The sequence below is a fragment of the Amblyomma maculatum genome, chromosome 4 (assembly GCF_055883805.1).
Source record: "Amblyomma maculatum isolate TAMU_Amacu chromosome 4, ASM5588380v1, whole genome shotgun sequence".
Lineage (NCBI taxonomy): Eukaryota > Metazoa > Arthropoda > Arachnida > Ixodida > Ixodidae > Amblyomma > Amblyomma maculatum.
In genome coordinates, this window is record NC_139347.1 from 32,263,752 (window position 1) to 32,291,502 (window position 27,751).

The 27,751-nt window shown below is 42.6% G+C and overlaps 3 protein-coding genes across 3 annotated transcripts; all 3 read right to left on the bottom strand.

Moving 5' to 3' along the window:
- Positions 1-1,221: 1,221 nt before the first annotated feature.
- On the bottom strand, positions 1,222-12,543 carry LOC146190620 (alpha-tocopherol transfer protein-like). The gene is made up of 6 exons (XM_084600212.1): positions 12,493-12,543; positions 5,562-5,706; positions 3,983-4,234; positions 3,227-3,420; positions 1,715-1,825; positions 1,222-1,389 (listed from the first exon to the last, which is right to left on the bottom strand). The coding sequence occupies exons 1-6, from the start codon at positions 12,541-12,543 to the stop codon at positions 1,222-1,224; spliced, it is 921 nt and encodes a 306-aa protein (XP_084456338.1).
- A 3,650-nt stretch (positions 12,544-16,193) lies between these two features.
- LOC146190621 (alpha-tocopherol transfer protein-like) lies at positions 16,194-18,171 on the bottom strand. Its single transcript, XM_084600213.1, has 4 exons — positions 18,081-18,171; positions 17,941-18,011; positions 17,781-17,891; positions 16,194-16,434 (listed from the first exon to the last, which is right to left on the bottom strand). Exons 1-4 carry the CDS (start codon positions 18,169-18,171, stop codon positions 16,246-16,248), a joined length of 462 nt encoding a protein of 153 aa, XP_084456339.1. The 3' UTR covers positions 16,194-16,245.
- A 305-nt stretch (positions 18,172-18,476) lies between these two features.
- On the bottom strand, positions 18,477-26,273 carry LOC146190622 (alpha-tocopherol transfer protein-like). The gene is made up of 4 exons (XM_084600214.1): positions 26,146-26,273; positions 24,410-24,661; positions 18,676-18,869; positions 18,477-18,515 (listed from the first exon to the last, which is right to left on the bottom strand). The coding sequence occupies exons 1-4, from the start codon at positions 26,228-26,230 to the stop codon at positions 18,477-18,479; spliced, it is 570 nt and encodes a 189-aa protein (XP_084456340.1). The 5' UTR covers positions 26,231-26,273.
- Between the last annotated feature and the right edge of the window lie 1,478 nt (positions 26,274-27,751).

Consider the following 27,751-nt stretch of genomic DNA (forward strand, 5'->3'; position numbering starts at 1 on the left):
CACTAAAACCAGTCTCTTAAAGCGTTGTTCTCAACCTTTTATTTTTGTACAAACATGACATTTGTGAATAGCATTTTAATCACTTCTTTCAATCAAATTACAAACAAATCTGAGATTCGTAATCTTTGAAATGTGTAGAATGCAAACAGTTGAGATTTTAAGGTGATCAATGATGGTTTGAAGTCTGAGCATATAAATTTGTTTCTTAAACCAGCAAACACTGAAAAGCATACACCAGGTACAATTTTGCCTCAGGAAGGTTTCTAAAGGAAATATATTAATTTTCTTAGTTTTCGCAGATTGAAGTATTAGGAACAATTAAGTCAATTTTGCTCTGCTCTGTCACGCTTAGTGTAATGTCCAGCGGCGTACACTCTGTGGCTTTGTATGTTTACTTAAGCGTAAAATTTATAATGGAAGCCCTGAGATAAGAATTAAAAACCAATTTGGGAATTAGAAATCTACATTCATCAATGGTAGCATTGGCATTCATTAGACCCAGTATTCAGGAAACTAAGTTTGATTAAAGTCGAATGCCCCCTTAATGTGAAAAACAAACACATTCGGTATGCTTATATTCTCTGCTTGTAGAAAGGAAAAGAGGCATACGACAGTTCAGGTCACGAAAGAGTGTATCAACGGCACTTCGCCCGATGGAATTCGTATCATGGTCCGCTTGCGTAATTTTAGGAGCGGTGTGCGGTATAACCGGTGCGTATGGTGCTAAGAGTCTTGTAGGAGAGCGTTCACGGGTGCACATAAAGGTGATGAAAGTTGCCTGTATATCCGGATGTGCCGGAAGTATCGCTGCACAAAGGAACGCCTGTTATAATGGTTAGATAAGCAGGCCTGTAGCGACAACATGTACCTCGCGAAGAACGTTGGGTAGAGATATTGCCGGGGTTAAATCATAACAGCCTAAGAATATCAATCAGGGAAGGAGAGACTGTGGTGTTTGCTGGCGTCTACCAGATGTTTGTGCCGATGCAGGATGCGGCCGCATTGTGCGAGGATCCTGAAGGTCAGTAATGATCCTGGAGACGTCTCGAATGCGTTGTTGCTGACGAGACAAGATCGGACATTGGACTCTTCGCAGAGTATAGAGATGCCGAGGCCACTGTTTCTCTAAGCCACTTCCTCTCGGTATGGAAAGGCGTATGTGTTTCCGTAAAATATGTGGCTTCGTATGTCGCTTTGCTCATGGAATCGCATACATGAATCTCAGTAACTACACCGAGCCATCTCTTCAAAGTAGGAGCTCTGTTGCTGAAGGAAGGTCTCTTGGCTGTGGAAGTCGAAATGTTCCAGTGTACCACCGTGCTTTTCTGGAATTACGTCGGCAGGTACAACGGCACGAAGCTTGCAGAAATCACATCCAAGAAGCTCTATCTAGAAGTGGAACATGCATGCACCATTATTTCTCATCCGAAGTCTATAATTTGTGAACAAGCATAATGTAAATATAAATACCTATATCTGAATTCCATGTATACTGCAAGACACGGTGGCTCTTATATGACTTATCACGAGAAAGCAATATTAAAACGATGATAAAAATACTTTCGCTAATTATGCAAATAGTTATGCATGGACATTTGATTTCATCCGATACATATTACTAGCAAGTTGTAAAATATATTACGAGTGGGTTCTATCCAATTCGGAAATAATAAATTTTACTTATATTGAGTATGGAATTGTTTTCTTTTCTTACCCGGCTAATAATGTTTCGATGCAGGAAAGGCTTAACCACGGCGAACAAAAGTGCAAATATGGGAGGGTTGTTGACAACGTATATCTTCTCAGTCTTCATAGGCAGGCAGTCCTGAAATATAAAATAATTAACTCTTTGACAGTTCACATCAAAATCAACAAGTAATATAATGTTTAGTCTGCGTAATAATACGGAAATACTTATCGTCTCTTGTTAATCCTTAGGCGACATGATTTGAGTTGATTTCTTTCATCTCAAACCAGCAGAGAGACAATCTCTATTATAATAGTTACGAATATAATAAGGTTGTAAGCAAATTAGACGTGCCACCTATGCTAGAGAAACAAGTAACCAGAAATGCTCTTTTACAGTATCTTGTAGTGATCGGCTAGGTGCGCATTGGTTACTCATTCTATCTCTATGCAACTGGCTTTCTTCACTTTACGTACACTATAACGTTGTTTCCTTGAGTTTTATTGAAGCAAAATATCAGGTGCTACTTTTGAAAGGAGTCCTGAATCCCTATAGAAAGGAGATTTGCTTTAGACTTACTTTAGCCCTCGGGCTATATTGAAGGCAGCGGCAGATAGCAGGAAAGATACAGAATGCTATAGTTACTTGATGACCTAAATGCGTCAGTTAATTTAGTTCATTTTGATCTCGGTGCTGGCTCTACTTGAGGCGGAAGCTCGGCGTTGTAAGTTTCATTTTGCCCTCAACCCACTTGTTCTGAGGCGGGTGTGCGAGCTCAGTGATACATTGAGTCCCTGCGGCTGACTTTAGCTCGCAGAGCACTTAATCGAAGTGACGAAGTGTGCCAGCATGCGCACCAGCCTACATCTGCGTTACGAGACAGCCGCCCGGTTGCCAAATTATGCAAAGCCATCTGGTGCGCCTAGCTCGGTCATGAAAGAGCACGCATGTCCCCTCAATTATACCTCAACTGATGAAGAGGCCATCGCGCGCCCGTTTGCGCCTCATGTGATGTCATGGCAGTGTGAAACAAAGCGCTGGGTGAAACGATCTAGGTCAGACGCGCTTGCTATCGCTACTCCGTTAATTGTGAAGCTGCCTATATCGATGACAAATGTGCGTCTGGTAACGCGCGCTGAAAATTTTTCGTGCAGCTTTTTCTTGACTATGATATACAAAGGACAACGTCCTATTCTCCCAATACAAGATACAAGATACCCCACCCTTTCCCCCGAAAAAAAGATCAAATTTAGAGAAATAACTGACGCATTTAGTTTATTATTGAACTAATTTAGTCATGCTGCCTCCTAAACGGTGCCCGCCGTAACCCTTAGCAGCCCTGTGCCTAAAATAAAGTTTGAGCAAGTTAGCTTTTTTTTTTTTTTAATTTGGACCATCTAAACAAAATCACCGACTATTGATGAGCTAAGTAGAGACTGTCTCGCTTAATGCTAAAAATACCCTCTCGCTATCCTTTTCGCAACTATTTTATTGCAGGGAACATAAAGGGGAAGTAAATTACATTGGTGCAATACTCACCTGGAGAATGTGGAGCACTTTTAAAAAATACCGCGAAGTTAGGTGGATCAGGTGGTACGGACTCAGCCCTTCCATATCGAAGACTGTTACAAAGCCGTTCATTTGAGTCTCCTCTTCGTTGAGATAACCTTCGACGAGAACAAACAGGCATCTCGTGAAGTCCACGATGGAGCAGATGTTGGGGTTCCAAGCTCCTGAAAGTGACGCATAATACAAAAGAAACAAGTGTGCTGTTCAAAAAGGAAAAACAACCAAATAAACAAATTCTCACGCTCCTACGTAACAATTCACATAAATATTATTAAACTAACACACATCGCCGAGATAGGTATCCTCTGCATAGTACAGACAACGTTGTTCTCTCACATAAAGTTTTGAGTTATATGATGTTTTTCGGCATTGATATCACACTAATGGTACAGAGCTTATTTGCTTTTGGTGTTCATTTTGTGGCATTAGGGCAAAAAACAATACAAGGTAGTTGCTCTTTGCTTTCAGGAAAGAAGTGCGTCAACCAAGTAAAGAGGAACCTTTTTGGCTTTATCCAAACGAAAACTGTTTTTAGAGTTATACGAAATTTAATACATAACGTTTCTACAGAGCTAGCTCTATATTTTATATTAGCAAACGGGCAAACTTTGACTTCATCGTGCCACTGCCTACTTATGTGTGTCATGTGCGTTGAACACACAAATTAATCGGTGTTTACAAATTTGTGAGAGAACACGCGTACAGCACCATAACGACGTTCCTTACCTATTCTGACAAGCCCCACTGTTCTTCCGAGAGAGTCTTTTTGCTTGGAGGCCATCATGAGCTTGTGGTTCGTGCAAATGAGACTGTATAGAACGTTGTCAGGCGTGAGGTTCATGAAGTACTCTGGGGCGTCTCTGCGTGCTTTGAAGTAGTTCTTTACTGCCTTGAACGCGCGCTGGATGTCATATTCTCTGGATCTCAGGAACATCACCAGCACCTGATCTTCCTGCGACGCTTGAAACGATGCGTCTTCTAATGAAACAAAATAATACGCTTTTGAGCACGTGATGGGAAAAACAAGAAAGCTTTGATATCAGAAGAAAATATGGCATAAAACAAAGTAGTCTAGGAATTCAAGCAAAAGTATACAAGTAGCAGCAGTTTCAAAAAAATAAAACGAAATGAGCCCGAAATGCCACTGTGAGGAGAAGCAGTTTGGATGCTTTTAATATCTGCCTGACCAGGTCATACTTTCTGCTTTTCATCATTTGAATAGCCATCGCATTACGCCGATCAAGTGCGGGAACATTAAGCACGGTAAAATTATCAGTGCCATGACCGAAGCCTAATTTAGTCATGAAAGGAATAAATAATTTTGAATACCCCCCCCCCCCTCTCCCTAAAAAAAAAAACACTGCGTCATGGCAATACACAAAAATGATCTATATCTTCTGGCTGCGGACACAGGCGATAGTCCATTGACCATGGCAGAAAAGTCCCTTTTGCCCGAATACACGTTTTGACAGGTACGACTAACGTGTGAAGTTTAAAAAAGAAAGTCTTTGCAGCTGATTGTATATACATTAAGATGCGCTACTCACGATTCCTTGCGTGGTGCCTTTCTAGACAACAGAGTATTAAAGCGCCACGCCCGGGATCGTGAGTAGCGCATCTTAATTCTCCTTCTCTAGCGTGAGGATGAGAGTAGTGATGATGATAGGCTAGACAGCGGCACATTTCGGGCGAGCATGTACTAAGCATTGGACAGGATTGGATTGGACTAGATTAGATTGGATTCGATTGGATAAGTTTGGATTGAATTGGACAGGATTTGGATTGGATTGGATTTGACTGGAATGAACTGTACTTGTTTGGACTGAATCGGATTACACTGGATTGGATGGGATTAGATTGAATTGGAGAGGAGTGGGTAGCCCAGCGCTAGGCACACAAGCTTTCGCTACGTATATCCTGGTCTAGCTGAGCTAAGCCCCGGCCAATTTTTTTTTTTTTTTGCCCTTAGGGGAAACCAATACATTAGTGACAAAGAAGTCAGACAGCTGCTTTTAACCGATCTTTCGGGCCCTTGTTTATTGCGTTTAAGGATAGGGAATTTGCTCAGATTGGTAACGGGGCAGGAAAAACCACAATTTAAGAATAACCTCATTTAAGGTTTCTTAGTTTCATCCAGGTATATAGTATGACTGTAGCACGTAACATGAGAAACTAGTTGCCCAATGTACAAAACTCTCTTTTAACAAGATTTAAACTTTTACCCTACCTTACCATAATATCAAGGGGCTGTTGCGAGGTCTGTGCGGAACTTTCGTAAATGTTGAAAATACAATTTTTTTTTTACCTCTCAAAAGCTGTCGTAACCTGTTCAGTGATGCCTTCCTAATCTCGGGCGTTTCGCAGCTTTTAGTACGTGGCGCATCTACTACTTCTTGTGGCTCGGGTGCGTGAGAAATTCTGCTGTTGGCTTCAGCGGGCACCATTGTCATCTGCATTTGAACAAAATAAGTAATGTTTACCCCAATCTTGGTACGCGCACGCTTCTCTACCAGCGTGAGGCAAGCTTCGTATTTGTAGGGAAATGACGGCAGAAAATGTGCAATCTAAATTGCCCAACAGCATATCTGGCGCGTGCAGTATTGCCTTGAAGGTGAAACAATAGATTATGTGTGTCTGCAAATTGAGTTATTGGGACTGAGGACACAGTAATGCAAGCACAAACTCAAGCAATATCCCTGTGATTAAGATATCTCACAGTATTCAGCCAAGGAACAAACCTCTTTCATTTTTAATATGATAGTTGTTGTGAAAGCAATAAAATGCCCTGTTGGTCTCTCTAGCCCCAAGAAGGGCAAATAATATGGCAACTTCATGCAGGCAACATATAACCAGATCAGAAAAGTGAGTGTAAATATTTATAAGCAAATAAAACGTTATGATGATTTTGCTCTCGTCTTATAACCTCACAATTCTATGATTCAGGGCAATCAACAAAGTAGGCTGCTTCCAAGTTGAAATTAAAGAACCAGAGATTAATGTGCGCTTAAGTAAGAATTTAATTTCCTGTTGACTGAAAACTGAAGGGCATTGAAGTATACCCAATGTCTTTAGTGCCTACATTCTATGCAAGTTGTTTTTAGAAAGCCTGGCGCCTCATTAAAAGGAAAGTTTTGCACTTATGCATCAAGAAAACACCTCTGTAGCTCACAGCATTATAATTTCTCATCCCTACAATCGACTGGTTCACCTAAAATTAACTTTGCAAATATTCAAGTTTCAGTTGAAATATGTCCACAAGCAATCAATCTATAGTCGCAGTTACGAACATCGGTAACGCTTCGGACAAGACAACAGTCAGCTCTACGACGACTGCGGTCAAATGCAAACTTTGCGCACACTTAGCTGCAATGCCTAGCTCACACAGGCAACAAAACATGTTACGCGCCTGAAATTGAAAATCTTACGCAAGTATCCCTAGTGGCAGTTAAACTTGTAATAAATTGAAGTCTCACCGTTCGCAGAGGTGCATTGCAATGAATGTTTGACTACCTGTTTGCACGACATTAGCTTTAGTTTTAGAAATATAGTGCTCTTTGGATAGTCATTTCAACTGTTTGCAGACTAAGATCACTACTAATTTTTTCATAATTTGTTCCTTTTCGTATTTCCTTCACGCTCTAATCACCTCTGATAAGCAAACCCTTTCCACAAGGCAAATGAGGGTCTCGGCGACTTTTACAGTCTGCTGAAAAGTCTTGGTTTCCCTGTAATAGCCTTTCTTTGCCTTTCTTTCCACATATGTCACAGGTGAGATATTATAGCCCGATTGCTTTATAAATCTTACGAGCTACTAACCCTACAAGCTGGTGTTTGTGAGTTTTCTTCTATTATGCCATGGAGCACTTTTATAGATATAAAACTATAACAAAATGGACGCTAAAAATTGGTAGTGGGCAACATTTCTTTCTTTTTAAATGACCGCTTGGTTAGCGCGAGACAATTCTGCTGCTCACCCGTCTGGAGCTCCCTTCCCACTGCCAGCCGCAGAAAGCTAGTTATGTCTCCGATGGGCACAAGATGTCGGGATCTAGTTCAACTCGCATTTAGTTCTGCGCTCGTAGGCCAGAGTTCATCTCCCTCGGCTCAGATGAAACGGGGAGGATCCTGGTGGCAGCCGCGCGCTAATCTTTACCCTGATAAAGACCAACGAGATCCTCATGTATGCCGACTGTGTATGCCTAGCGCTCGAGTTTCTGGTAGCGTCCGCTTTGCGAGCTTTCTGCTACATGTTATTTTTTTACATTACATGGCCGGTGGCAGATAAGCTAGTTGTTCCTTATCAGAGGAGTAACTGACCGTGCATTCACACAGAGCTGTGAAGCATAATTTTGTTCATCTCTAAATTTCATTATAGTTTGCTATCCTCCGTTGACGGCCACGTTCATTTCTTGTTTTGTGACACAGAATTAGTTATCTTACTGCAGGCGTATAGAAACAATATGCGCTTATTGTACAGCTGCCCTTTTCCGAGAGCGAGCGTTGTGTGAGAGATGCAAGCCAGCTTGACCCTTTATGAACTGACGAGAAAAATGCAGTTTCCGGAAATTTCGTATCTCTAGCTTCGCCCACTCTTTTGCCTAGTAGAGAACGAATAAACCGACCCTGACCGACATGTAGTTGTTTATAGAGTACGAAGCGAAGCGTTGGTGCATCACAAAGTGAAGACGCTGGAAATGCCTATCGTAAGCCAAGGCCGAGCCAACGTTTTGACAAGGAGACTTGTATTCGTCTGAGCAGCGCGATCATTGCTGGCGGGGGTTTAAATACGCTTTTGCTTCTGAAAAAGGAAGGCCATAGAAGGGGAGAAAGAAGCAGGGAAAAGAGCGAAAAAATGTTTTCTTCCGCATAAATTTCTGATCCTGGAATCGGTGATTTCGTGTCCTGAATAAGAAAATAAAAACGGCAGCAGCAGCAGGGGAAAAAAACAATAAACTGATGCAATTCATGCAAAACACCGAACCTTTCTCCGGAGATACCACTTCCGCTTTTTTTCTTGACTCTAGTAAAGTACCGCTCTACCATTCGCGTACAGGCTCGCCCACTCTTATATGGGGAAAGCGCCAACTAGCTATTGTTCTCTTTGAAGTGCCGTAGCACCGAACATGCCCGCACATCGAAGCAAAGCAAAATGACGCATGCACATGGGGATCAGAAGATGGCGTTTTACATGGCTTACCATTTCGCTTCTGTGCGCGCCCTGGTAGGACGTACCGACACATCAAAGAGACACTCACTCTCATGTTCCCTCTAAGAGTGGACGGTCCTGTATATCAGGATGGCTCGTGCTGCTCGCCGACAGTAAAGATGCGCCCAAGCAGAGCTCCCTGTATCCTCGACCACATCTTTTACGCCGCTGTAAACAATCTGAACCGCGCAGTTGCAGTGTGACTGAGCGCACATAAACGGGTGAAAAGGAGTGCGCGTAGTTTAAAACACCGCATAAACGCCCCACGCCATATAGGGGTGCCCTTTGAGCATTCGTGGAAGTTCAACCCACTCGAGAGGGAGAGGCCAAAAATACTGTTACTTTCAGGGGATTTGGAATTCTGGGAATGCATCATGAGCCACAAGGTGTCGCTCAGAACCTATTCCTATTCCTGCAATTCCTATGAAAATGCAGCAGAAATCGCGAGTGAAACTCATGGCAGAACTCTCCGGTCTGGTCGCATGATGTCTACTAGCTAGGATCATATGAGGGGAGGCGCTTCGAATAGTCTCGAATGTTCAGTGTTATACACAAACATCCGTACCCTTTACCCAAAAAAAGATGAATTATGCGCGATAATAGAAGACTGTAATGCTGATATTATTGTGTTAACAGAAACGTGGCTAAATAGCAAAATAAGAAATAGTGAACTGTTTCATTGTGAAAAGAAATATGTTGTCTTCCGGAGTGACCGAACGGGCAGAGTTGGTGGTGGGGTCCTAATTGCTATCAGTGAATGCATCGATTGTTTTGTTGTACCTATTATAACTAATTTAGAGCTAATATGGTGCTGCCTGAATCTGAACTTTAAAAAAGTAATATTAGGCGTATGTTATCGACCACCCTTGGCTGACTCATCATTTTGCGATAACCTACACGATTCTCTAAATCATATTGTAACTCGTTTCCCTGGTGCTGATCTTTTACTTCTAGGCGATTTCAATTTTCCAAATATCGTCTGGTCCTTTGATAACTCATTTTCAAATCCCCCGTCCGCCGAAGCTGATCTGTTTCTCTCCATTTGCTCAGACTTCAACTTATCCCAGATTGTTAATCGTTCTACACGTGTAACACGTAGTACATCGTCAGTTCTCGACCTTATATCTTTCAACATCAGCAGACAACTTATCGATCGTTTCGCACCTGCCCGGGCTGAGCGATCATGATATCCTACATTTTACGCTAACGGTGACTCAAACAAAAACAAGCAGACAAAAAAGAAAATTTCGTGATTTTAACAAAGCTAACTACACCGCCATCAACAGCGAACTCTGCTCATTTCTAGATCTGTTTTTGCCATCACTTCACGACCGGTCCATAGAAACTAACTGGTCCATTTTCAAAAATAAAATTTCCGAATTAACCATCCGATACGTCCCCCTTAGAACCGCCTACACTAACAGCAAAGCGCCTTGGTATAATACACATCTGAACAGATTATCAAACAAGAAAAAGCGTTTGTTCCGTGCAGCCAGACAGTCTTTAAAACTAACTCATTGGCTACCGTATAAAAAAGCGGCTAAATGTTACATCACGTCTTTAAGGTCAGCTAAGTTGTCTTTTTTAAACACTACTCTTCCACAGTTACTAAAGGCTAATCCAAAGCGATTTTGGAATGTCATACGAGGGAACACTAATAACACTAATAAATACACCTTATCATTGCTCACTAATTCAGGGGACTCAGTGCCGTCTCACCTCTGTTCAAAAGTACTTAACGACACATTCATTCAGTCATTTTCATCCCCTGTACCCACCAGTAATATTCCAGTTGTGAATGCTACCAATTATCAGCTCATGGACCCAATAATATTTGAATCAACAGGTATCAAAGTTTTAATAAACAAACTGAAACCCAAATTATCTTGTGGAACTGACGAGATAAATATTAAATTTTTGCAAAACACTGTAGAATACTGTTCAATAATACTGGAGTGCATTTTTTCGCAATCTTATAATCTTGGCATTTTGCCCATGACTGGAAATCTGCTAAAGTAATCCCCATCCACAAATCAGGTCCAGCACACGATCCCCTTAATTACAGGCCTATTTCCCTAACATCCGTACCTTGTAAAATTATGGAGCACATTATATACACACATCTTGTTAACTTTCTCGAAAATAACAACTTTTTTTCAAGTGCACAGCATGGATTCCGTAAACTATTCTCTTGTGAAACTCAGCTTGTCTCCTTCACTAATGATTTGCATGCCTATTTAGATTCTGGCTTTTCGACTGACTGTATATTTCTTGATTTCTCTAAAGCTTTTGACAAAGTAAGCTACGCACTACTCCTTCATAAACTCAGCTTTCTAAACATTGACCCTGCTGTAATTAGTTGGATCCGCGCTTTCCTCACATCCCGCGTACAATTTGTAAATGCTAATGAAATCAACTCACCTTCTGTCCCAGTCCGGTCCGGCGTTCCGCAAGGGTCGGTTCTGGGACCGCTCTTATTCTTGATTTACATAAATGACTTGCCTTCCTGTGTTTCTTCGAAAATTTGCCTATTTGCTGATGACTGTGTTTTATACCGTAAACTTGCTGATAATTCCGATATCCTACTAATCCAGAATGACCTTAATAATATTACCGAATGGTGCAGTAAATGGTGCATGCAATTAAACATTAACAAATGCAAATCAATGAGGGTATCTCGAACTAATGTAACAAGTCCTATGTATATGCTTAATAACGTCCCATTAGAATCTGTAAAGTCATACCGCTACCTTGGTGTAATCGTTACTAGTGATCTAACCTGGAAATTGCATGTCAACTCCATCATCGCTAAAGCCAATCGTACTCTCGGATACATTCGTCGTAATTTCTCCCTTGCACCATCATCATTAAAGCTATTAATGTATACAACATACATTCGTCCACAACTGGAATACGCCTCATCTGTTTGGGACCCCGGACAAGCAACACTCATACACTCCGTTGAGGCAGTACAAAATCGCTCAGCCCGGTTCATCTTAAACAACTATCAAAGGACAGCCAGCGTTACTAATATGAATGCATACTTACATCTCCCGCTGTTATCTACTCGAAGAAAACTATCCCGCCTCTCACTTTTTCACAAAATATACTACCATAACTCCACCTTGCGTTCCTCATGGGTTCAGCCACCATCCTACATTTCGTTTCGCCGTAACCATAGTCAAAAGGTAAACATTCCGCACACAAACACAGTTGCCTATTTTAACTCCTTTCTTCCCCGCACCTGTAATGATTGGAATAACCTCTCTGCATCACTGACAAGTATAACTGAAGAACAAAAATTTAAATCCGCGCTGCAATCTTTCTTTTTTGCCTAGTTCCTAGTTTTAAAAACTTACTGTATGGTTATTTGCATAACATCATTGTATACTGTTGCTTATTATATTTTTATATTGTTGTTTTTAACACCTATGCCGTTTTCCTAAATTTCCTAAATTGCACATGTACCTTGTTCTTTTTTATTTGCTTTGTTTTTCAAATTTGTACGCTTTTATTAACCTTCTGTTTTATATATATATCCTGTATGCGCCCCTCCCCTCTGTAACGTACAACTGTACCCTGAGGGTATTATAAATAAATAAATAAATAAATAAATAAATAAATAAATAAATAAATAAATAAATAAATAAATAAATAAATAAATAAATAAATAAATAAATAAATAAATAAAACCTGTTGGTAGGGAAGTCGCGTATCTGACTCTGGATAAAATAATCCCGGGGAAGTATATAGCCGTCTTAACCTCCCATCTGAAAAAAAAAAAGGAAACCCTGAGTTCGCAGTGCTTGCCAGTTCGGCCATGTCATGACGTCTCATGACGTCACACAACCTACCGACCAATCAGTTTCCGACCATGTAGCCAGCTAACTGTCATCTCCCAAGGGCATGCCCCTCGTTTTTCACTTAATACGCTGATAACACCGACGACGCAAGGTTTTCCAGAAAACGGAGCCTTTACGCTATCGCGTGAAACAAAGCACTATTGCCAAGAATGCGGCGCATCACCTACCGCAGCCCACAGGTGCAGTGACTGCATGTTTATTGTTGACTTGACGCGCATGTTGACTGCTAATAAAATAAATAGCGTAATTAACAATGTTACGTGGGCCATTAATTACGACGCATAAACACGATGGCATTAAACGGAATGTTACCCAGGAAATCTGGTGTCGGTGTCGGCTTGTGAGCGAGATATCGTGGGCAACCCTGCAATTAATGTGGAGCAATCACAATTTATATAGGCCACGCAAAGTTATACATATGCTATAGCATAAAGTTAACAGTAATTAAGAGACCTACAATTAGTCCAGTACACTTATACTTGACATAAGGTATCCAACGCTGTGTGGCTTGATGCTACAATAATAATAATAATAATAATAATAATAATAATAATAATAATAATAATAATAATAATAATAATAATAATAATAATAATAATAATAATAATAATAATAATAATAATAATAATAATAATAATAATAATAATAATAATAATTTATTTATTTATTTATTTATTTATTTATTTATTTATTTATTTATTTATTTATCAGAGATACTATCAGTCCGGTCAGGACCAAGATAGGAGCGATACAGGGTACAGATTACAAAGGCAGAACACGACAAACAAAACACCAGCACCATCCAGTCGGTGCCAAGTTTTAACATATCAAAAATGGAACTGACCTCTAAGCAACAAATAAAAATGCGCAAAAATATCGCTGCAACGAAACAGAAAACAATGTGAAAACACCATGTCCAACACAAATGCAAGACTCATTATATCAGGCACTATACCAACAATCACGAACTCCGGCAGAGAACACATCCACACCCGATGCGAGCACCACATTCTCTGGCAGTCTGTTCCATTCTCTCGCTGTGGATAGGAAGAAGGAATGCTTGTAGCAGTGCTTAGAAAACTTTTGTTCTTTTACGTGTCTGCAATGTTTACCCCGAGTGATACGTGAAGTAGTTTCGCTTATGTATTGCTGCTTATCGATATGTACCATGTTGTTCATAATCTTATAGAAAAGAATGAGTTTTTTTTGTTTCCGGCGACATTGAAGAGGGCGCAAGTTCGCTAAAGTGTAAAGTGGGGTTACCTGATCTTGTCTTCGGAAGCGAGAATAGATAAAGCGAAGTGCACGTCGCTGCACTCGCTCCAGTTCAGCTGCAAGTGTTTGAGTGTAGGGATCCCACACCTCACACGCATATTCCATTATCGGACGTACGAGCACCTTATAAGCCGTAAGTTTAGTATCCTGTGTAGCATGCTTAAGTGACCGCCTAATGAATCCTAATCTTTTATTTGCTTTAGCAACAATGTTATGTACGTGAGTAATGTTGGTTCACAGGAAGGGAAATGCGCGGTATATTTGTCGCACTTGTTCTGTGGACACCTGAACCGCGCCATAAGAGAATGGAGGAAGATAGGAATGGAAAGGGAAAGAGTAGCAGGGGAGGACTACGGAGTAATTTCGACCGCCTGGGGTCTATAACCGGTGAGGAGGGTGGCTGTTCCTGGCCTTACGGGGCGGCTTGGACGGCAGGTCAACGCCGCTTGCGGCGGGGGCTAGCCGGCCACCAATTTTTATCTGTTGTAGGTCGTCATTATACCCGCTACCGCTTAGGTGGTGGACGACGGCTGTTGCGGCGCGCGTCTTTCTCTCCCTCTTCTTTTTCTTTTCTCTACTTTCTCTCTTCTGTCTGCAAGAGGCAGCGGAGGTGGCTCAGCTACAGAGCCAGTAGCAAGCCCGTGCATTTTCTTTTCCTTCTTCCTACAGCCACAACAACAACAACTGGCATCGCACAGCACACGGATGCCTCTGTTTCACCTCTATCGAAACGCAGCTGCCGGCGGTCGGATTCAAACCCTGTTATTCCGGCACAGTAGTTTGGCATCTAGCCATTTCATCATCGTGGCGGGGTGCTGCTATAGCGCAAAGCTCTAATTTACTTAGGAATAACTAATTAACTGTGATTAAGTAAGACCTAATTATGTTGCGTGTAGTTCATTTTACTCATGATTTACCAGTAAACTATATTAGAAACCTATAATTAATCATGGGCAATTGTACTCGGCATACGCTATCCAACGATATAACGCTTGTCTCTAGCTATATGCTCGACATAAGCTACACAGCCGCTGCGGATGCTTTCTGTAAACACATTGTATACATGCCACGCATGTGACAAGTAACGCGTACGCATTAAAAGACATATGGCAAAGGACTTTCTTCTGTATGACGGAAGGAACCGCACGCTGATATTTTCCAGGATCATAGATAGAAAGAGGTAAAGATGATAAAATATTTTTATTGTTTATTGCTTTGTTGGTAAATTCGACTGAACGCAGTTTATAGGTACCACGTTGTAATACTCTATACTGGCTGCTTTAGTTTGGCCAGGTCGCCTACGGGTGCAGGAAAATCGCTTGCGAGAAATTTGTTTGCGTGTACAAAGAAAAAGGTTTTTACTGCATGAATGGAAGCTAGTGATGGTGAACTCTTTTATTGCGCCCCAAAACAGGGGAACAGTCAAAGAACCGGTTGCGCTGGCTTAGAGGAGGTCGGCGGAGATCCCTTGAGATGTCGCGGCCTCCACCGCGCACTGGATACAGCCAGCGTTGGTCTGCTGGCTCGGAAGTACGCAGGAGAGACCCACGTCTGTGGGGTGTTTGAGTTGTCTGTGTTGTAGTGTGTACAAATCCACGCCATGTGTATGAGAGCGGCCGGAGTTGAGCAGTGTTTACACATGGGGTTTATATGTACAGCTGGATGGAAGCTACTCACTATGTTAAGACCCAAGGGCTTTCAATAATGCTTCTGACTGTATACGGTTATTGATTGTAATTAATAAGTATGAGCAGCAAAATCATCTTTTGAATAATTTTCTTTGAGTGAAGGCATTACTTTTGTAGTGAACTTAAATAATAATCGGGGTTTCAGCAGTTTTTACCGCTGTGTTAAAACGAAAGCCGAGCTTACAGCTTCGTGGAAGCTTTGGTAGCCAGCTCGCGAGACACTGAAGTTCCGCAGAATTAGTGAATTGTGACCTGTGTTTGTTACAGGTACAGCCTTTGTGAAAAGTGCAGAGCCCAGGGGATCTACTTCTGAGCCGTGTAGCGGCGCTGATTTAGCGTTAGTGGACGTCCTTCCCATCGGAGAGGGTAGGGCAAAAAGTATTCTTACTATCAAGAGATTACGAACATTGGAAATGCATTACAAGCCGCACGAAGTGGCTCAGAAGCAGACTCCCTGGGCTCTGCACTTTTGACAAAGACTCTACGTGCGGTAACAACCAACCCGAGCCGTGCTTAAATTAATTCACGGCGAAAAAGCCCACATTTAAATAAAATTCAAACTTTTTCTCATCTTTAAATAGAATCGCAAATCACGGTTTCAAGCTCAGCCGACGTTCATTCTCGACCAAGTCACCATACATTGATAAAGTTTTAGATGTCTCAAATAATTTTACTCGACCCCTCTTGGGGGAAAATAGAGCCGCGTTATTTTACATGCGAGAGAAGAGCAGTTTTTTAGTTTCACTTGTTTTTTTGTTTTTTTTTTAGTTCAGTTACACGGCAGAAGGTGTGTGAAAGCGGTTCTTTAGTTATTAAAAGAAAAACACTAGAAAGGATGTAGTCGCAGCGTCGCAATTCTAGCGCGACTGAAGTGAACATTTTTATTATCCTGACGACATGGTTATACTGATAACACTGACAACATGGTTGAGAAATTGCCAGCTGTCTTGAGGTAGGCTAGCGCTGCGTGCTTCCTTTGTCATATCCACAACGGCTGACCTCTTGGAAGTAGTAACTTCGGCTGAGCAGATCTCTTTCCAGCTTGTCATAGTCGTAGCTCCCAAATGTTCCTCCAGATTCATTGGGTATCAAGTCACTAGGAACCACATCATGCAGTTTCGCCTTTTCAGAGCCAACCACGTGGACCTGAAAAATATCAATAGCTGTTCACCAGTGCCCGCAGAGCGCTTCCTTGTGCAAGAAGACCTACACTTGTTATCTTTATATCTCGAGCATATGTCGGAGTCTAAGTTTCAGCTCTGCCGTCAACATCTCTTCTATTAATTTTTTATTACCTCTTGCCATGAGGCATAACTTGTATTGGCTGCATACGATGAAAAGTCATGTATGCTATTTTTACGCAGGAACCAGAATAAACACTTACTCATAGTGTTACCTGTCAACCGCTTAAAAAAGCCTTGCTACATTGTGGCCATTAGTCTCAGTTTCTCTCTAAAATTTGTGTCATTGAAGCTCTCACATGCCGCGAATTCGACCTCTGCAGATGATGTGGGACACATCAGGCAAGGAATCGGCCATGCGATAGTCTTGGGCCGCCGCAGTTCTTATCTTTATAATGGCTACCTCCTCCAATCTCGGTAAATTAGACTGGATGGAAAAGTGCATGGCAGAAGGAAGGCACGTGTACGTTTGCTCTAATAGGATGCTAATGTGGTTACAGTGGAGCGGAAATTAATGAAAGGCCTTGGGGGGATGCATTAGTGTTTGTAACTTGGCATGTGAGGTTGTCTACATTGCTCTCACGAGCGTTCTCAGCGCCGTCTAGTGTAACTGGATGCCCTTCTTTATTTGTTTATGGAGTTCATGAATAGCCTGAACTACACTTTATGGGCAGAAGGGAGAAATATAAAACAAACTCACACACGCAGTAACTATCGAACAATAACCGGGGAGGTGGCCAGAAACGGAAGGCGGCAGGGTGCGTCAGCTCGTCTCGCTGAGCGCACGTATTGCCTGGTGCAGCACTGCACCATGACATTCACAGAAAGACAGCGAGTCGCACTGCTCCTAGTCGACGATTAATGTGGCACTTAGCAGAGGTGAAATCACACAGGGAAATGTTCTGTGCGTGCACTGATGAAGCCTACACGTGAATGTAAATTGGTTTATAGAAAAAGCGCAGTATATGTCACACTTCTCGGTGGTCGCCTGAACCGCGCCGTAAGAGAGGGGAGTGAAGTAACACAGAGAGAAATAGGTGCCGTAGTGGAGAAATACAGGATAATTTCGACCATCTGGAGATCTTTGACCTGCACTGACATCGCATGGCAACGGACGCCTTGTGTTTCGACTCCATCGAAATGCGGCCGTCGCAGTGCGGTTCGATGGCGGATGTCCGTGGATGTCCGCATCCCCTTTTTATGCTTCATCACGACACATGTGCACTACTGCGCGTTGAAAGAAAAATGAAAAGCAATAGTAGAAAAAAATTGTGGTCGCAACAGAGCGACAGGAAAAAGTTCAGCGCTCACCCTTTGCACTAACTTGTTTTTCATGAATGTCTTGGCAACAGAGAAAAAAACGTGAAATATTGCTGGACTGTTGTTGACGTACACAGCTTTCACGGCTACAGGATAGCAGTCCTGAAATAGAAGGCAGTATAATGAGAACTAATATATATTGGTTCATTACTGGGATAGATGCAATGACACTCGGCAGGTTCGTGACCACGCGGGTTGTGTTTCCGCTAAGTTTGATTGACCCTGTACAGGAGTAGTGAAATGTTCCAAGGGTAAAAGGTCTGCTTCTCAGCCATGCTGCAGGGCACTTACGAAAAACTCTAAAGTAGAAATTTGTGTAGGGTAGGTGAAACATGATTCCAGCCTCTGAAAACCTTGGTGGCTTCATGGCCAGGGTGCCCATGTTTGACCAACCCTCTACATGTTTCAGAAGGAAGAAGAAGAAGCTGCGTAATAGCGGCTTGAAGATGCTAGCATATATCAAGGCAGAAGAAGATTCTAGCAGGCTGATGCTCTCTACAAGCATTAGGTTCCGACTATATCTGTTTTGCGTTGATTTACACCATTTGGGCACATTCCACGATTATAGGCAGCATTGAATCCCGTGAAGACCCTAATTACATGGGCAATCAAAGACGTGGGTAATACCATAGCCGTATCAGGGCTATTTGCTTTGCAATTTTTTAAGATTTACGGAGACTTTCGATTTCAGAAGTACGTCATCGGCACCTCGACCGAGTCTGCTAACTAGAAGCAGGAACAGAGTACAGACTCTGTCAGAACATTTTCAGAGCGTAGTATTGAATATTCGGAACATTTTACACCGCAGAAATAGAACGAAAATGAGATGGAAGTGGGCGGGAGGAGCTCAAAATTTTATCGCATACTGAAACAACTTTGGCGTCACCTGTGTAAGGCGAACGAGTCTCTGAATGGCGAATGGTGGGAATTGCATCAGGTGGTGCAGACCGAGACCTTTGTAGTCGATTACGAAGACCACTCCACGCTTCTGAACGTCCTCGTGGAGTAACATCCATTCGACCAGCACGAAGACCGCCTTCGTGAACTCGTCTAGGGTGCAGATGGAGGTGTTCCAAGCACCTACGTGGACACATGAAACATGAAGAGAATCTTATCGAGTCATGCATGCATAGTTTTTGAAACCAGAATTCAACTTCCACATTTAATTTCTAGTAATGTATGCCTGACCTTAAGATGTTCTCGAACCCTTTCCGCGTTCGTTCGTCTATCCTTTTTAAGCAGGAACACTTCTGCAAGAAAGCGGGATTCACACGTATTACAATATTGATTATTTACAGTCTTCAGCACCAAAAATACGATTGTTGGCAGCACATATGCGTCATCCATTCAGCAGCAGGCCACATAAATGCATGGATACAGTGGTACCAGCTTCACTGATCAACCTTTGTTCATTGCCATTAACTCAACATAATCCTAAAGCGGGCAATACTCAGTCGACATCGGCTCGGTGTGGTGCTTGTAAGTCTGTATATTCAATGATATGAGACTGCCCTGAAAGTGTTTGCACTGACAGCACTGAGTTAGCCGGTAGGGTTGTGGAAGCTGCACGAGGGCTCTTTGGAAGCGAAATTTACATGGAGTAATGTCGAAAGAGTTTTATTCATTCTCGCAACGATATGTAGACCGCATTATTAACAGTCCGTGCTATGCCATTCCTGCCAGTCCGTGCCATGCCAGTCCATGCATGCCAGTCCATGCATGCCAGTCCATGCATGTCAGTCCGTGCCATGCCATTCCTCGAATTTAGATTCCGAAATATACGGGCTGTTACGTGGTCAGATAGTTTAACGCGGGACGATGTCCAAAAAAATATCACTAATAACGAAAATTATTGCCATTGGTATCACAAATCATTCGTTCTTTAACACATAACATGCCTACAAGGCACATGAATAGCAAACCTTGATTGCGGAAGTACGACTTACTAAGTCACGTATATGTTATATAACATGTGTATAACATGGAGTTGAACGTCCCAAAGCGACGCTCGTTTAATATGCCGTTCGCTACTTCTGCAGAGCCCACGACAGAGCTCCGCTACCTATGGTTGCGAGAAACTCGTCAGCGGCCGCTGAATACACGCTTTTGCAGTGCGTCGACTGAAGCCACTGGCGCTTACCACGGAACCAACAGCTAAGTGAAGCACCGTTGTGGGAAGCTCGCACGTCTGGCGGCGCTTAACTAAGTCGTGAAGAAGAGAACTGTAATTGGGATGCATTCGGACTAGTAGACCCAGAGTCCCCTAGATCCCCTAGACAAAGAAGGCATAAAGTGTGATCTGGGAACGAAACAAAGATGATGGGGGAATATCGAGTCTCGCCTAGGGAACGACAACACGATGTAACCTGTCAGTATTTTTTCGGCGGTGGCGTGTGTAGTTTAATGCGTTTGCGCTCTTACTGCATGCTTTTATATTTACGCTGCAAAGCTTTCTGTGCTGAACCAAAGCTTGCCATCGAGGAACGGATGTCCAGTGCGTCTTTAGGGACCAACGGTTCGTAACATTTGCTGCGCATTCTTTCACAGCAAGCGACGAAACGACGGGGACATCAGGCTTTAGGCCTAATTTACGCTGACGGAAAGCGGCGGTGTGTTGTGTGCGAGTGAATGGTTATGAAAGCAAAAAGACGAAGAATCATATGCCTTCTGGTGCACTAGCAGCCTCTATGGGGAAAACAGAATGGCTTCACTTTCCAGGCAAGTACTACCGTGAAGAATAGGAACTTGAGGGTGAAGGTAAACTGCCTGCTCGCACCAGCGTCTGTCTGCCCTCCAGCCTCGGCTGGAGTATACATACCGCCTTACTCCCTGGAATATTCGAAAGCAAGTGTATATACTAATCACCGTGTGAAATGTGTTGCGTAAATTCCCTCAAGCGAACATTGTTTGCAGCGCCTGCAGCTTCGAAACCACCCTTGGATATTTTTCAGCCTTCCCGGAAATGCTACAACTTCAGCTGTGTTCATCCGCTCTCTGTGCTCGGAGCTCTTCCTGTGCGTTGCGTTGGGATATGCAAAACCTGTGAGTACATTTTTTATCACCTGTTTCATAAACGACAATAGGGTCCATCACTGTGATAACCGAACATGACGCATATTTGTTTGATTATATTCGTTTATCGCCCTAGTTACTCTAATGGTAGGCAGTCGCGAGGTTTGTTTACAATCTAGTTTGTGGGTATTGCTCTTTTTCTGTGTTTGCGCTGTGGGCGCTTCTTGAAGCAGTATGAATCAAATGCCCTTCATATTTATTGACTGAACAAGTGTTTTCTTTTTCTACGTACGTATATATGTGCTTACATTCGAGTCTGCTCAAATTCTAAGTATAGGGCCACTCGTCATTCATCATGATAGGTGCAAAGCCTTAGGTGTAAGCATGCTTTTTGAAGAATCTGAAACTAGCAAGACTTGGATTAGTTCAGTAACTCTGACTTGTGTACCATGTGGCTTTGATGTTTTTGAAATGGGAGCTAGGCTTGAAAATAATGTGTTCAATTTTCCTGTAAAGGAACTTGATACTTAGAATCCGTGAGCGCAAATACTTACGCTTGACGGTACGATACAACTTTGTAACAGCACGGAAAACTCCGATAGTGAAATGCGTGGTTGTGTGCACAAGCAAGGAAGTGACTTCCTGCAGCTGTTTGGGTAAGATGTCTAAGAGGAAAACATCCCTCCAGTCTAAAAAAGCAAAAAAGAAAACTTGCTTATTTCGTTTTGAAATGAACCCTGTGCCCTCGAACTTACAGTAGATAGTTACACATCACTATTTCGGATCAGGATGAAGTTTTTTTCCTTCCTATTAATTATACTTAACTCGCTGGTGATGCTGCGCGATGGTCCGTAGTTTTTTGTGTTGTCACAGTTTGGTGTTTGTAGTTTGTTGTTGGACAGATGCGTGTACATATGAGATTCGAATCGAATGAACTATTAGTTGGAAGCGAGCGTCCTATTGCATAATTTATTGTTCCTTCTTTGTTGGCAGCCTTCACAACTGTATCACTACAAAGAATATGTTGACTGTGTGACCGTCGGAGTAATTCCTTACATGTGGACATGACCGTGAATCTACACCCTCCGTTGTCCTTCAGAAACTGCTTGGTGTTCAGCGTGCCGCCGATAAAAGCATGTCAGAAACACAGACATCTGAGTGGAGTATAGAATACATTATTGTTACGAATATGGTCGAAAAACGAGTGTGATGAATTTTGTATTTCATTACCATCCCCGAAAAGTGTCCATGAATTCAAAAGGTAGCTTTTTTTTTTTTTTTTCATGGTAAGGTGAAACAAGAGGATCGTGCCAAATTTAGCTTCTCAGGCATAGTAATCATCAGCAGAAGTGACATCACTGTCGGCTCGCCCTTGAGCCGGAACCATCTCGACGGTGAGGCCGACCACCTGTGTTGCGCACGTTGTGTGCAGAGGAGCTAATGTTCAGGCCAGGCTTTATCTCTGAAGGTGTCATTCACGGAGCACGGTCTCATGTGGTACTTCGTGCCGTTTCTGAGCTTCTTTTCTTTTCCCGAGTAAGGGCTACGTTGAAGCTACTTCGTCAGAGGCACCTACGTTCAGATTCAGACCAATTTCGCCTCGCTCGACAATTTTTCTGCTCCCGCCTGAAAAAGGCAGTTGTCGCTTACTAGTTATTGAAGTAAGTAGGACGAAAAAAATGTTGTCCTGTACTTTGCATAATGTTTAACAAAGCTCAAATGATCTGAAATCAGAAGAACGCGTTGTTTTTGTTTTTTTTTAAATATTGCTATTTCTTAGCTGGAACGTTGGGTATATTCCAGTGGATGAAAGTGTCATAATACTGGGTAAAGAGTACTAAAACTTCTTTTACACCTGTTCTTTGCAACTTATTGTGGCTGTCAGAGCAACTGCGAAAACATGGGCTTAGTGTTTTGACTGTTCTTGCTAACTACACACAGAGTCGCACGAAGGCATTGCCTGTAAACTGCTCATTGAGTAAAATTTTCGCCGCAGATCGGTATATAGAGCTTTGGTGACGGCCGCAGCTGCGCTCGGCAGTATTGATAAAAATTTTTGGCGGTCTTGGCCTTGAGCCGTTGCCTAACAACCGCTAGAAGAAGAGGAGGAGAAGGTCGTGGAAGGCCATAGCTGGCAGCTGACATGGCCGAGCACTAACTAGACTTAGGGCTTTCTGACATTACGTTTGGCAAGAGCTGCCAACTACAGCCTCTCTTTTCATATTGGAGAGTGACATCACAATCAGCCTGCCAAGACCCTTGCATTCACGTTATCCCTAGGCCACGCAGGCACGTTCATACGGCTCGGTTAAAGCGGGGCTTTGTATGTTGGCTGGCAGCTTACGCTATCGCGTCATCGCGAAGGTGGGAGTGAAAACAGAGAGAAAGAGGTGCTTTAGTGGAGGGCTTCGGACCACCGCGCGAAAGAGGCTTTCGCCTCATCGCGCTTTAGTGGCAAAAAGTGCCCCCTATGGCGTAAATAAAGCTGAGACCATAGAGTAAACTACTACGTGCAAAAGCCATGTCTTTACTCTCAAGCCGAAGTTAAGCGTAGCCATGCAGATAGCTCTCGTGTAACTCCAGGTTTAACCACAAGCTAAATCACAGCTAATTTTTGTTCCGTGCCATTCCTTATATTGAAACGACAGTCAACTTTAAAGACTAAAACACCGTCACCGGTTATGAACAGTAAGGTGTTATCCCCGGTGGCTACGGTACGTTTGTATGTGTTCATCGTCTCGTTATTGTATAGGGACCATTGCTGTGTGGCTATTGCGAATAATCATGCATTCGACGAATCACTTTTATGGGAGGGAGAATGATTTCATTTATTCTAATCAAGGAGCGGAGAAGGTTCCGATGAGACAGGTCATGCTGAATAACTCTCGTCTCATTAAAGCAAAAGCCTTACTTGGCTATGTTCACGATTTCGCGTCAGATGTAAATGGTAGCAAAACGTATCGGCATGCCTTACGTCGTTAAATAAAGTTAGGAGTAAAAGAACGACTGCATAGAGTAGAGGGTGAAACAACGTCGCCGAATACCGAATTTCATCGATGCGGATCGAAAGTCAATTAATTACAGACAAAAAAGTCAGTGAAACGTCGAAATAGCCACGGACGTGTGGCCACCCCCTGCAGGCAACACTGAGCCTGTCGTTGCAACCTCTGTCGTCATCGGGTGGGAGGTGCAGTCGAGAGACTCTTCCGAAGACTTAAGTGCTGCTTTGACACAGAGCACGCCGTAGAAAGGAGGGAAGGGAGACATGCGACGGTTCCAACACAGGAACCCCGCTCCGGACAAGCTACTGGGCTGTCCCTTACCATGACAGGAGTAGTTAACGGGTGCAGAGAAATCAAACAAGAAATCAGACAAGCATCCAACAACGTTCTTACTAACAGTCGCTGCACTTCCAGACTTATTATGGAGTTGTCGGCCAAAGAAATTTGGCTGTGCACTTTAGTTTCCCCTTTTCCAAACAGCGAGATTTCAACCTAGAAAAAGATGGCACTTTAATATACATTCGTGGCGCGCGCCTTTCACAGTCTTATCTCGGCGTGACAGATGTCATGCAAAGGAATAACATACGTTATGAGCGTACCTCTTACCTGTTCTTACGAGCATGACAGCGCGGCCATGCGCATCTCGCTCCGAAGAAACGGCAAGTAGCTTGTGCTCGCGACAGACCACATCGTACAGCATTCCAGACGGCGAGAAATTGTCGAATATGCGAGGGTAGTCCCTCTTCGCCCGGAAGTATTTTTGAATGGTTTTAAGGGCTGCGTCAGCGTTGTACTTCCGAGCCCGAAGGAACTTCAGCAGAAAATTGTTGTCCTTGGGGCAGAGCAGTGACTCCTCACCTGAGAAAATGCAGTATAACTTGACTTACTGAATAAGCACGTGATGAGATGGTGTCTCACTTTGTTCATGCAGACCACACTTCGCGAAAATAGAACTTGAGGATAGCAGAGCCAGCAGCTAAGGGACTTTTTAAAATCGAGCACCGTGAAACCAAGACAGACTGAGCGGGGGCTAATTTCTCTCGGTTTCATTGTAAACTTCACTAATTGGTAGCTTGTGTTTATGCATGTTTGATCCCTTTTCCATTGCATACTTTGCTGGACATTGGAGTTGTAAGTGGTAGCCATAAAAGGGGCAATTCGTTAATGGTATTTGCCCAGCATTTATCGTGTCCACACACTTCCATATTGCTGGTAAATTGTAGCCATGCAACTAAAGCGATCAGTTTTAGCTGGTAGTGAATATGCTGCTGACTACCATACTAAAAGCGTTGATGAGTATGCAGGCCGATGCAGTGCGTGCAGGAGTATTTCTTCACGTGATATGTGCTAAGAAGCTATTGTTATTTCACGTCGAAACTTTGTCAAATGAGGCCAGGGAAGCGACGTCTGATATCGTGTGGCGAACTGAGCTACACGCTGTTTTGCGGCACTGACAGTGAGCGTGGTACTGACGACAAAACGCCGCCAGTGTTGAAAGAGAAGCGCGAGTTTTTTTTTTCTTTTTGAAAGGAAGTACTTGCGCGAAACATTGGCTTAAGAATTTGTCGAACGAGGGCTCGACACTGCGTCGAAACAAATTATAGTACGCTGGCTGGAATGGGATGACGCTTGAGCAACATAATTTTTTTATTTCCTAAGGTAACTGGTGACCTCAAGCACTATACGATCCACAGAGAACAGAACACAACGACAGACGCTACCAACTAGACCAAACCAAAATATTAACGAGTCATTTTTAAGATTGGAGTGAGTACGAGATCAGCCGGTGTGTCGGTTGAAGATATGAAAAAAAAAAAAATTAAAACTTTAGACTGTGGTTAAAAGCGCTAGCGTGAAGCTGTTAGTAATTTCTGGTGTTGCTCTTTTAACACACTTTTGCTCTACATGAGCTCAGTAAGACCTTGAAAATTTATAAATAGATGAAGTTAGGGAAGTTCTTGGTCGCAAATGAAATTCGAACATCCTTATGCTTTCCTGAACTGGTTCGGATAAGAATGCCCTTATGTGCAACCAGCGTCAAAAGTATACAGCCAAGGGGGTTTGCTTCCAAGCTGTTTAGCTGGGCTAGTTAGCACGCCAAGCAGTCCAGAGTTTGGGAGGAGTGAAGACCCAATATTCCCCAATCTTGTGAGATATTGGTCTCCGAAAATGCAAAAAGCGGCATAAAATGTACGGCTCAGAGACAAACCCCTTGGAATGCATAATTTAACAGCTGCTTTACCTGGTATAGGAACTGGCGCACGAGAGGAATAAAGTTTCAGAGGTGATTATCCTGAAGGTGAAACTTGGACCTCACTGCACAGGCTGACGGGTATACGTACTTCGGATAAGCTTTCTCAGGAGAGCCAGGGAATCATTTTCCAAAGACGATGTGCTTCCAGGTTTATCGACGCTCGCCTGTTCCATGTCGATTTTCTGACCTTTTTGTCTTTCACTTGGTAAATAGGGACAAAAATAATCTGCGAAAAACAAGCGGATACATTAGACGAATTCCATAAAATAGAAGAATCGAAAACAGTGCTCTACTTCCTCAGGTAACACACCTACAGCCACCCGAATCTATACCTGGCGTGCGTGAGAGCCCACACGGTCGGCGATTCTGAGCGTTACAGAGGAACTAACCTGCGACAAGTCCATGTGTCCGAGTGAAAAAACCCTATGAGTCGCAATAACCTCATGGAGATTTCTTATACTAAACTCGTACAAATCTCCTATCATATCATACAAACATCATTCAATGTATAAGAAATATGTGACTGTACGAGATTTGTATGAGCAAAGGCTCTTCAAGCCCTTGCTTAATCGTAACCTTCCAGCATGTTCTATCAGCCCTAAGCCGCAGGAGTAGAGAAAAGGTGGCCACCGTGCACACCAGTTAAATATTTGGGAGGCTGTTTTCGTATCTTTTTTTTTTAAAGGAAGGAGAGAAATAATTTACTTTTTCATTGCACGAGCCTAAACTGGCTGAAAAGTTCCCCACAGCGAGAAAAAATTATTGAAGTCGAAAATAAACGCTGAAGAATATTTATTGAAGCAAAGCGAGTAGAGCAAAATAGTAGATATACCTTGCCGGCTATTTCTGTTTCTTTGTTTTCTTTTATTTTTAAAAAAAATAAAGCTACATTTCAGCTTTACAGCCACCAAACTGCTTGGGTGTCTTTTCGTGCATACAGGTGGAAATCAGAATAGTTTGGGAAATATAACTATCAAAACGACTTTCAGTATTCCATTCAAAGCCCGCTGTTAAAAGCCATTGAATTCGATGTATCCCTCTGAAAGTTTCTGTTATAGGCACAGCGTTGGTAAAGAGTATATCTGAAATAAGTTACCAACTACACAGAAATTAATGGCTGGCTGATATAATACTCTATCCCGTTTTGTTAGTTTCTGAGCCTAGAAATAAATATTAATTTACACAAAGCTACCACGCACCCTGAAATTCGCAATAAATAAGCTGTATGCGCTTAAAGCCATAATAAAGGAGGAATTCAAAAGCAGTCTAGTATGTCTATTTGCTCGAAGCTACCGTCTACCTAGAGTTGAATTTCAAGGCTACAAAATCTGATGCATTTTATTACAAAATACCTATGCCTATGCACTTTTTATACATTACATCATTCCTCATTAGAGAACCTCATTTTTAATTCAAGTATTATCTACATCTGCTATGAATGAAGTCGGCGCAAATTTGGCGCCTTCTTTGGAATCGCCTTTGGGATTGCGCAGTCGTTTCAGTACCCCGTTCTTGAAATGCACGGTGTTGGCTTTGCGCTTTCGGGCATTTCGACCAAAATAATAAACGCGGTTGGCCGCGCTGCCTGCTTTATTTTGCTCTACCGTTTGTCTTGCAATTTTTGTTTTTGTGACGACCACTTTTATCCTTAGTATTACACAGTAAGAACCGTCTGCTCAAACACTAGCCGATAA